We start from the raw sequence: 12730 nt of genomic DNA on the forward strand, positions 1-12730 counted from the left end.
GTTCGGCATCTTGGTGGAACCCCTAATCAAATGCCCTTTTTACATTAAACTGTCTCTAGCGTGGTTGTTAGTCTGTCTCATTTAAACACCAACAGTTAGCCTTTTCAAATCCATTACAAAAGACGTCCAAGCAACATGAGAAAGAGATATTCGATCTGATTTCAAGCAGCCCCGACACTTGTCGGATAATCTAATGAACATCAATCACCTGGATAGTTCACCAATGTGGGTTGTTTGTTGCATATGCTATTAAACATTAAATTTTGTTTTCACGTCCCAAATTCAGTCTATAGCTATTGGGATATACCGGGAAGTCTGCTGAGGCGGAAAACAAAATTCACTTGGCAGGGTTTGTCTGTGTCTTCTAGGTACACGATAATAATTGTAATAAGCTGTACACGTAAGCAATAGTCCCGTGAAGATTCGCATGCTGTAGCAACCCATGCTTTTCGTAAGAGACCACTAACGGGATCGGATGGTCAGGCTCGCTGACTTGGTTGATGCATGTCATCGTATCCCAGCTGCGTAGATCGATGCTCATGACGTCAGTCACTGGATTGTCTGGTGCAGACTCAATTATTTACAGACCGCCGTCACATAGCTGGAACAGAGTGCGGCGTTAAATAACAAACAAAACAAAACACGCGGAATAGGACGTGTTTGCCTCGCATATAGGATATCGATACTGTGGAATAGGTGAGGTGAAATGGGGTTTAACGTCGCGTCCAAGATTATTGCACTTATATAGCGACGTGCATGCTCGTGTGTGTGTGGCTGCTTGTACTAGTCCGGGCTAGCTCACTAAGATACCATGCCGCAGTTTAACATGAATACCCCACTCAGACACAATATACTGACTCCGAGCCGACCAGTCCTTGTTTTAGCCCCTTAATGCCGAGCGCCAGATAGGGTAACAACAAGTACCATTTTTTAACGTCTTTTGGACGCTCTACCACTAGACCACGGAGGCGGTCCTGTGGAATAGAATAACACCACACAAGAACATATCGTGTATGACAAATAGTTTCCCTTATGTTTTGTGGGTTGTATATATTTAATGTTATTAGTGTGTACCAGGCGAGGACATGAGTTGGGTACCATCTACAGTGCAGGAATCACTTTTAACACGATTCAAATATCACTACATGGAGACAAGACACTCTGTTCTTCAGGCGCTTAACACGTTTTGCAATACTTTTATTTTATTACTTAGAATTGCATCACTGCATTGTTTTTATTGAATGAGGTTTAACCCCGCTCTGAACAGTTTTCCGGTAATATCACTGCGTGTCAGCTTGATGTGGGAGGAAAACCCGAAGTGATTAAGTCTACTCACATGTATTCAATAATTACGAGGATTGTCGTCCAGATAACACTAACGGATCTGTTAAACATTCAAGTTGATTTGTAGTAAATACTAAATTAATACAATAGTATTGGACATATCATAACGCAAACACATCGAAATACAGTTTATTATGTTCTTGGACGTGGGTGGATATGGACTTACGCCGAATTGACCATCATTTAAGTCTTGTCATTTCGGGGAATACCAGAAATGTACCCATGTGAGGAAACGACCACTGTGCTATCCATTCGTTTATGATCCTTGTAGATGCCAATAGCCAGAGTCAGTAGAGATGAAGTGTAGCGAAATTGTAACATGTTTGGTATTTGCGACGGGGGTATATATTATGTCTGTTATTAGATATATATTTCAAATATTATGTGGTGACACGTGGTTCTGTGCACAGTCAGAAATCAGGTAAGTTGGGCAAGTGACTGTGTTCGCAATGAGCGTCTGTTCACGCAGCACTGATTGGGTACCAGGTGGGATGAGATCTAGCGTCTCACAGGCAGCTTGGGTTGTATACTCCCCGGGGAAATAAAAATGATTGTTGAGTGCACACTGATCTACTGACCGGGAGAAATATGTAAAAGTGACATGTTACCGAATGCTTACAAAGCCAAACAACGCAATCTTTATATATAAACATTTATATAGGTTTTCAGTGTTCATTACGAACAAAGCGTACATATTTAAGGACTGACTGTGTATTTTTTTCGGTTCATTGAGGTATGAATCGAAAAACCGATGTGCAAACTGTATGAATCCGCGTAGCGGATTCTTACAAAAGTTTGCACATCGGTTAATTCAGTTAATTCATTAACTGAGCAGCAAGTGTATTACGACAAATACACAAGTGTAGGGTTATACCAGAAAACGTGGATGACAACAAGGGAGTAGTAATTGTATCTTCCACTCAATCCGAAATCCGAAAATGCTTTCACTGCAGGGATACTTTTTTATTATTAAACTGTTACCATCAGGGGTATTTCCAAATAACGACATCCGCCTTGCGCATAACCATTGTCATGACCTGGTTCATCACCGTGAAAGGATGAGAGAAAGAAAGGATTAAAATCATCCATAAATCTTATCATAACAAGTACTCCAACTTCTAAATGCCTCTCAAAGAAGGATTAAAATCCTAAAGACATCCTATCTTCATGATATAGATACTCACAACCTCTGATAATAAACTGTTACGTTTGGTCATTGGGCAAATCACAAACCCTAACGAGATTCTGTCTACATGGTCACACCCGGTGATTGTGAAGATCTCAAATTCTTTTAACAGTCAGGCAACATAGCTGTTCATATTCATTTCCAACATCCTCTTAGAATTAGTGTAAAAGTGTCCCACACAAAACTTTCTTTTATTAATTCTTTCAAAATACAAAACAGAAAGTGGGGTGTGGGGAAATGGGACATATTCCTACGTGAAATAATAAGACATTAGTAGTGGTGACGGATGTATCATAATTGTACTGTCTAAAGCATAAATTTGGCGAACGAAAAACGTTATATTTGCAATCAAGTGGAATGACTCATGTGGGCAAAATGAATATGTTCGCAATCCACAAAAAATCATTTTATTAATGGCGAACATTTACCAACCCGCGACAGTCGTGTCAACACGGTGGTTCCCCTAGCAATAAACTCGCATCTAAATTCACTACTGTTCTACTGTCGGCTAGCCACAATGGTTAGACTGGACCCTCGTGGAATGGTTCATGCCATACAAGTCTAGCAACCGAACACTAATTAAGACGGCCGACCTTGTATTAATGGTCTGGTGAACACAGCTCAATGGCCGCTCATTAACTCAAAATTCACATCTCACTGTTTTGTTAAATCTCACTATTCATTTGATAAATTTGTCAACTTCAACTGGAACCCGGTCCCGTGTTACACGCGTGGCACACGCGTGTGCAACGAGTGACCCACGCGTGTGCAACGAGTGACCCACGCGTGCTCAACGGGTTGCACACGCGCTGCACACCCGTTGCACACCCGTATCCAACGGGTGCTTAACCCGTTGAGCACCCGTGTCACATGCGTGTTAATTACACGCGTTCTCAACGCGTGTTAGAGGAATGAACTTCTAGGCAGTAGTGTAGTTGCTGACACTGGACAGCTGTCATTCGCGGTAGATGAGGATGTATACCGGTTTTGTAATTTCATGTAATTAGCTTGCTCAAATGAGTTTAAATGTCGGAGGTGTCTATTGACAGCTATTCCGGTACTTAAGACAGTTGGCTTCACGGCGGAGATTTGTTATGATTCCAGACACAAATCCTCTTAGCTTAGATATTAGATATGCCAAGTAGATTGGCGTGGTCATCATCCTTATTACAATTACAAGTACCATATTCAAAATAACAATATATGAACTTAGAGATTTCATTTGGACAGTTAAACAATATTAACATTTCCCGAATTCATGATCATCAGACAACAGTATTTACGGTACCTACTCAGTGACGTCATATAGTGAGCGACGTTGATTTAATTAAAAGCGACAATACCCTTTCCATATTCATAAGAAATCTCTGCCAAAAGCCGTGTTGATCGTACGTTTCCAACTATATCATGATCATGAGTTTATAAATCACTATGAAATTAATAACACCGCTTTGGACAGTATTTCAGTTTTATCGTTCAGCCTGCTGTGGGTGGCACGGTCGAAGTAATGCATGTCTTAGGCTTTTATTACGAGCGTGAGTATGGTGCAACTAGAAACATAATCAGGGCGAACCCTGGACACGAACCCACGATCATAGGTTCCTGGCACTCCTAATGGACGCATCGTTGCACAGTGACTTGTGTAGAGGGAACACATGGTCTATTAATATTTACAATCCGGAGTACCAATTTAAGGAACAGCCGTTTTGTACCTATGCCATCATCATTTAAAACCCGCCAGGAGAAAACGGACCTCATGACAGCTGGGATGCTATTGTGCTGTGACGTCATAACGAAAGACGAAAATCTCTTATTTTTCTCTTATTGGTCTTAACGTAATAAAAACATTATTTCAAAACATGTCAGCACACATGTCTACTTTCGTTTAATCGGTCACATATCTAACTTATTCCGATGGTTATTATTTCAAGACTGAAAATAGGTTTTTGCAGAAAAAGAGTCCAAATGTTTGATGCCATGTATCTCTCTGCAATACATTGAATGTGTCTAGTATTTTAGAATAACTTGGATACAATTCGCTGTGCAGAGACCTATGATTGTGGGTTTGAATCCCGGTTCGCCCCGATTGTGTTTCAGGTTTTGTCAGCACCATACCCATACCCATACCCGTGCTCAAGGCTGATGTTACCTTGATGTTGAAGAAAATGAAACAAGACTTAGAAGTTTAACACTTTGGTTAGCATAGGTATGACACAACCTCAGGAACATTATCAGTTGAATTTGGTATTTTGAACTCACGATCATACTTTTCTGGCACGTCTTAGGTACAACATGCAACATAATGAACTGCGGTGCCTTAGATGACAAAGCCTACTAAAACAATTAGAGCGTATGCGCTGATACATTTCTTTATTAAAGAGTTTTTGAATTTAGCTGCTGTAAAACCCTGTAACATCCGATCTTGACGTGAAATCATGGACATCCATGTTACAGACGTTACAAACACTAATCGTCCATAAGCAGGTTTCCGGAGTAACGGGGTTTCACTGTAGAACATTAAATCGGTATGAAAACCAGATCGACACTCATATTAATTACTCAACTGCCTAAGACTCCACGAAAACGTGCCATCGGTAGAGCAGGACTTGTTACCCTTTCGCGAACACGTGGTTTCATTAATTCCTGATTTTCATCTCTGAGTTTTAATCAACATTTTGACTTATGCCCTATGGAATCTGATTCGGAAGATAATCGAGACTAATGTTTCTCTGGGCGTCGACGTTTTGAATTTGCTACAGTGCCGAATTTCTCCTTCATGTCGTGCATTAAGCCATCAGCCTCAGCTGCTTGCATCTACATATCTGTTGCCTCAGTTCTTTAGAGCATGTACATGTTATTCAAATTTCACGGAAGGACAAATTTTGCTTACACCTGAATTCTTCAATCAAGGTTTCACCATCAAAGACCTGGTGAAGTCATTCCATAATTATTATGGAGGACATTCAGAGGTTTTTACCCATTATGACGTGTCGCTTGTCAACATGATGCGCGAGACTACCCATGCTATGATCTTTACATAGGAATGTTCACTGGAAATATTTCAGGTATATTGTTTAAAGCAAACATGGGTCGTTACGGGCATTTACATATAAACCGTAACGGAAGAACAATTTGTAAGTCGCATGTTGTGCCTCGTTTAGGAAATGTGATTTAATTTGTCATTTTTTAGAAATAAATAACAAAAAGATATGATTAGGGGAGGGAAATGTGACTCAGTTCACCGTCCAAACATAAGACAAAGCAATTTCCAGCCATATAAATTATGCCTTAAATCTGAGGTGTGTAATTAAATTTGATACCTCTGATAAGGGCAATGTTCAAAGCCATATTAGACTTACAAGGAATATTGTATAAATGATCATGAAGGATATGTGTACATGTCTGTCGTTTCCGTGGCTCCCAAAAGCAGAAACACCCTGATTCTTATAATTAAGACACAAGAATAAACAGGTGTGACACATCCCGATCGTTGGATGGTGACAAAGGACCACTATGAGAAACGAGAGTTTGTTTACAAGGGAATGTTACACGCAATGCTCTTACATCGCATAACATCTCAACAGCTGCGAAACAGGTAATTTAAGCATTAGCTAGTATAAAACCTCAGCGAAAGTTTATATCATAAGGATAAACAACCATCAAACACTTGACATAAAACGATGAGACAATGGGTTAAATGAATATTCATGACAATACAATGAACATCCCTCCGCGTCGATCTTACAGAGAAACGGAAATCTCAACAGGAATTCTCTAGAGTTTAACAGCATCGATTATAATTGCATTGTCGATTAAACTGTAAAACTCTCCAAATTAGTCTCCACCGAGAGTGTTTTTATGTCTCAGTTCGATAATGAAGGAACAAGCTTGTAACTGGAGTGTGGATACGGACCGACCATGCAGGAAGTCCATGTCGGTATTGAAGGACCCGACGCGAGGAGAACGTGTTGGTTTATCCCCCTAATCCCTGGACCATTCCCACAGGTTTGTTCTTGAAGAAAAACATATCCGGACAAAACCATGTTATGAATGTTATTGATATTTTGCTATTAGATTAGTATCAGTGGATGGAGATATCAGATTGTGTATTCATCCTGAAATGACGTTTGTGTTGGAATTTGTTCTTTTGATTTCGTGACATTCTTGTGTTGTCTGTCCTCCAAGGGAATGAATGATTTAGAAAAATAACATACATTCAACACAATATGATCTTGGGAGAACTAGTTTCAGCGGGGGCACGGATGTCCAAGTCGTCTGAGGCGCCGCGATTCGCTGTGCAGATGTGTGTCCCTTGGGCACGCCAGTAACCTATGATTGTGGGTTCGAATCCCGGCTCGCCTCGATTATGTTTTAAGGTTTGTCAGCACCATACCCGTGCTCGTGGGTTTCATCAAAGTAGTAAACGTCTGAGACCTGCATCACTTCGGACTTTCCTCCCACATTAAGCTGACACGCCGCGATATAACCGTAATACTGTTAAAAGCTGCGTTAAACGTAACTCACTCACTCACTCAGTCTATTTTCAGCATTGTGCTGAAACACTATTACCGTAACCATCTATCCGTTAAGCCATTTATTCTTGTGGGGGGTTGTGTGATACTGGGATAATAAAGAGTATCGTTGCTCAAGAAGGTTGGTTTGTTCTTTAATGACGATATGTTTTCAGCAGAAATTCAATCAACTGATGTGCAAATTACACTATAAACTATGAAACTCAAGTTCAAATTTCCCTTCACGACAAGCGATATACGCAATGTTCTTTAGTACAATGTATATACAGTTACTTCATTTGTATACGCACCGCCAAAAGAAACGCGTATGCCAAACATGCTGGTGACTATATAAAAACATTACTCATATTCCAGACCTGTTAGATTGGTTCGATGCACAAACGAACATACTGGTATGCTGTGTGAAACGATCCTTATGAACTCATCCTATGTGACGTCATAGATAAATGACTCGAGATGCAACATTTGTCTCTTCCAAGATTAGTGTGTAAAGTTTGGAAATCACTTGCAGCCTATTTTGATGTCAATAAAGTCACTCTGTTTTAACACTTGACTGATTGTTAGTTTTGTCATTTATTAGTACATACTGGAAACATCTCTTCTCAACGTACATACTTCTCTATATGTTTCTATGATTCGCGTTTCTTCTGGCGGTGAGTATAGTATTACATTCACAAAATATTAAGTTTAGTGTATTACCATAAGATAACTTTGATGGTGATGTTCTTATGAATCTTTTTGTTAAGTTAAGGAAATAAATACTCTAATTCAGATTAAAGTGTGATGGTGTTTAATTTGGCTTTAAAAAAAAAAAAAAATTCTATTTAAAAATAAACATGTACACAAATCTTAAGATTCAAATTATACCAAACAGTTTTGAGTGTTCGTTATACGATGTAACGCATGGTTAATGCCATTCCCCACAGGAGATGTATAGCATTTTGAAAGGGTTTGGGGGTAACGTTTTAGGTTTCCCTCCCAATACCCATTAAAAGAACGCCAGGTGACCCGTTTCTGTCATTTTGGTGAGAGGATTGATCTTTTAAGCCACGTATTTAATATAATTATTACCACCGTTCAGTTTCGAATGCAACAATATGGTTAAAGTTACATTACATTTGTGTTTTATTTTTTCTTATGGTTAACATTTGACTTGCCCGGGACACATTCGACGTCATAACCCACATAGACCTTTTATTTGCTGAGTGTTATTGCGTGTTCGTACATTCCTTTCGGCTAAAACATCTGTTGAGGATGATTATCATTGACTCACGGTACGGGTACACTGTTTTACAACTCATCGTAACACTTGTAGAGTTCCAAACTCCTTCCCGAGCGCCTGAAGATTGCCCCCAACCATTCTGAAGTACTTGATTTTGGAAGATGCTTTCTTACATTGTACACAAAACGGCCGAAGGCCACAACTGACAAATTGGCTTAGTTACTTGCTATGCTTTTAAAATGTATTCATCCACAAATTACTAGAAAGAAAGTCCTGTATTTTGCTTTGGTTAGCCAAGACATGTAAGTGCCATCACGCTCGACGGATGTAGCCATGGGGATATAAATGTTCATGACCTATACAGTCAGATAGCTCAAAATCGCTAGAGCATCTTTTTTCGGTGAAGCAACGACTCCTTTGCCTCCTTTAACGAACGCGTTATTCGCCGCGAGCGAGTCGCGCGCGTTTTTTAACAGCTCCCACTCTTTTCACCCGTGCCAACTTTGCGATCAGTATGAAACCTCTTGTGTATGTCATTATGATGTTAATAGTGTGTATACATCTGTCTGGTATCGCTTTTTTTAGCTATTACCTTTCTATTAATGTCATTGAAGCGAGTTTGAATATTCAATAAATACCTTGCGGTTTGATGAAGATGGTAACATTTTATATAAGTAATATTGAATAAGCGTTCACAAATCTCTCATTTAACGGTCACAAATGGTTCCAATTTTGCCGGCGTAACCATAAACTCTTACTCACTAAATGCTAACCATCAGCGGTACATGTATATGGTTTAACATGCAGGTTCTTACTTATTGTAAGGAGAAGAAAACTACGAAAATGTACATAAATCACTGACACTTTCGCATCACTTCTTCAGCGTGCTTAGTGGTTAAAGGCCCGGGTACAAGTTCCAACATTAATGCAATGAACGAAGACCATTTCTGGTGTCTCTCCCCATCCCCCCCCCCCCCCCCCCCCCCCCACACACACACACACACACCGTGATACTGTTTACCCAAGGTAAGGTATAAAACCTTACACACTCATTCACTGCTAAGATTGATTCAGGAATGCAAGAATGTTCGACATAAGTGGAGGTTCTTTTCTGTGTGTTTTGAAGAAGTTGCGTCACAATCTATTCCACAGAGGTGCTTGGTATTTCATCCAGACATAGCGAAGCATCTTCATTTGTAACTTCGGCATTACTGTTAAGTGTTATTCTCCCTTCCCCTTTTGCATCTCATGATGACTCCATATTTATACACATTGATCTGTTGGGCCGGGCGATAGTATGTCTTGTCACTGAGTGGCGCATAAGTGTATTATTTTCATAAATGTTATTATCATCATCATCATCATCATCATCATCATCATCATCATTTGGAATAGTAGTAGTAGTAGTATGACGACAACGACGACTTTGACGACGACGTTGATGATCAAAATGATGATGGTAATGATGATGAGGAAGTGGATATGATGATGGTTTCATGAACATCACCGCGTAGGAGATTAATGTGGAGAAAAAAGCTGATGACGAGACCTAGAAATAAGGTCGTAGATATTTACCACTCAGGTGAAATCCTGAGCCCGGACATGATGCTAACAGGTCAAGTATCATAATCGTGGTAATTCTATGATGAAGCTAAATAATCTGCTACTGCAGTGAGCGATTAAGCATTAGATGGTATCGACAACGGAGTAGTGTTCCTGGCAACTGGACAGGCTGGTACTGCAATCAGAATTTTATGTCTGAGGACATGCTGGCTTCATAAAACATTCATACATGTCGTGTAGGACAAAGGTTCTGATATTGATCGGGAAATGTTACATTTAACAGTTTACACAAAGAACCCGGTCGCAATTTTCATGTTGCACGATGTAGTTTTGTAGCCTTTGAAGTTAAATATCTTCTAATTGTGGCACAGTCACGTTTAGTTCCATAATCCATCTTGTAACTGACATTGCGCCTCATGAACCGATTACGAAGGTCTGTTTTTAGAGCCTTGACGATTAGATTCACACGCATTATCGAGTTCAAAGAATCCGGAATGTGTTTTCTTTTTCTTTCATTTTTCCTACTTAAAAGATAATATACAAGTGAATGTGTTACGCTGTGTCAGCAATACCACAACTATAACACAACAGTGTGATATTTTACTTTGTTATCGGCCTTGGAGCAACCAAACCAGTGGTTGATAGAATGAACACCCACTTCCAACAGGACATAGTTTTTCGTTTTTCTCACTAATTATATGAAATATACAAACCCGCATATAACTAACCCTAGTGGTTCTTGCAGTTCGTTGTAACCGGAGTTCTAATTGGGTTCATAAATGGGTTTCTATTATACTTCAGCCGAATTCGATATATCCAAGGTTGAGATTTAAGAATTAAATGACGCAACGGACATTAAACCATTCAATTCTGATTTTAGTCCCTTCCTAAAACATAGAGCACGAATGACTATTTCAAATACCTACAGGTCGACATAAATATAGCTCACCTTCTTCTTGGGATCCGTAGTGTCCTCGCTTTCTCCTGGGGGTACGTCTTTTAGCCATACGACGTGTACGATGCGACCATAGGTGAAGATGAGCACACCGAGAGGGATGAAGTACTGAAGCACCATGATGACCACACTGTAGGCAAACTTTTGATTGGGCACTGGCCAAACTTCCAGGCACAATGTTACGTTGTCGATATCGTCCGTCACCGTCAGTGACGTTATAGCAGTGGGGAGCGGCGTCAGCAACGATAATGCCCAGCAAACGGCAATCACCCACAACGACTTTCGTTTAGGCAGTCTTGGTTTGAAAGGGAACATGATGGCAATGTATCGTTCTAAACTAATGGCTAGGAGGATATACGCGTTGAGGAACACCACAACCGCTTGAAGATATGTAACAAGGGGGCACAACGCTACCCCAAACGGCCAGTAATCAAGAAGAATGTTAGCAACAAAGGTGAACGGGACACACAGGGTTGCCATGAGGATGTCACTTACGGCCAGACTTGCGATGAAAAAGTTGGTCACAGTTCGCATACGACGTGTGGTAACGACAATGTAGCACACCATGCCGTTACCGATGACGGAGACAATTGACACAGCTGAATATAACAACACCAAAAATACCTGCACCCCCGGGTTCAGAGACTCGGGGGGTGGTTGAGTGACGTTGGGAAAGCCTCTCGTGCTCACTTCCATTTTGACGTTCGGACGTCGATGTTGACGTTCCCGTCGTGCCAACAAAATCTAATCTCCAACTATGAAAATCGCCCTTTCAGCTCATCTTCAATCTTTAAGTGTGTCCTCATGACAAAGCCTGTAAGTGCCTCCTGGCCAGGACACGCACAGACCCAACTCCCAAAGAGTCACGTTCTTATCTCCGATTTGTCGTAGCGCCTGCCGCGTGTAACGATGCTAATTCCTCCTGCTTGTGTGACAAGCGTTGATTAGAGACGATATATACACGACAACGGCCGATGACGTTCCCACCAAGCCTGTCAATCAACGTCACCGTGCAAAGACGCTTCTTCTGTTGGACCCAAATTCAATTTACCGACACAACATCCCAATCCACAACGCTATAATACAACCACAGTGTGTCGACTATACTTTATGTCAACACTTCTACATAATGCCCAGCCCAGCTCGAACGTTGAGTCAACTTTATACGAAAATAAGCGTTGTAAACGTCCTGTCTGCTCTGTACTGCAGACTACCTGTCCATCAATGCAAGCTCGGATGAAAACGCCACGCTACATCACCGTTAAACCTGCGGGTTCGGGATGCAGCTTCGTTGATAGGAGGGGCTCTCCGAGTAAGCGCCCTCTGCCTTGAACACAACGATCAAATCTGCTGACAGGGGAACTGTTCTGTCGTTCTTCGTTTCAGATTTGAATTAAACCACATAACCAGTTTACTTTCGAAGCTTATCGTATGCGAATAAAGCAGATTTATCCAATCTGAGACTTACTGAGACATGCAGTTGAAAAAACAGTCCAAAGGCAAGTTAAGATTAGGCTCTGATGCCAATTATATCCACTCACATGGGACCCTTGCTGGAATTATCCATTTAAAGATTCCATCTGCTGAGTTTGGCATCGCCAACCAATTGGTTCGTCAATTGCATCTTACCATACTAGTGGGATGGTGCGATCGATTGGAATATCAGGACCACTGTTTATCCTTGCACACGCAGGGACGTCGCCTATTCGCTGTGGTATGTATCAGCATCTGTTTACTGTAGTAACACTACTGTTCATTTATTTGTCTGCTCTGCAGAGCATCTGCATCAATATTCCGAATTGAGAAGGTGTCAATGCTAGATACGTAACGTGTATTCCGCAAACGCGTTCCACGTGTGTATCCCGTATAAAAGACACTTAGTGTATGTTAGACATAATGTTTGATTAATATGATAATCATTCTAAGAA

The 12730-nt window shown here is 40.7% G+C and overlaps 1 protein-coding gene across 1 annotated transcript in view; it reads right to left on the reverse strand.

Moving 5' to 3' along the window:
- LOC124134308 (RYamide receptor-like) overlaps window positions 1-12374 on the reverse strand; it is a 33884-nt gene extending 21510 nt beyond the window's left edge. Inside the window, exon 1 of the mRNA XM_046499056.2 lies at window positions 10797-12374. Within this exon, the coding sequence (XP_046355012.1) occupies window positions 10797-11498 (702 nt within the window). The 5' untranslated portion in view covers window positions 11499-12374. The remainder of the gene's footprint in view (window positions 1-10796) is intronic.
- Between the last annotated feature and the right edge of the window lie 356 nt (window positions 12375-12730).

The sequence above is a fragment of the Haliotis rufescens genome, unplaced genomic scaffold (assembly GCF_023055435.1).
Source record: "Haliotis rufescens isolate VD_foot unplaced genomic scaffold, xgHalRufe1.0.p SCAF_11, whole genome shotgun sequence".
Taxonomy (NCBI): domain Eukaryota; kingdom Metazoa; phylum Mollusca; class Gastropoda; order Lepetellida; family Haliotidae; genus Haliotis; species Haliotis rufescens.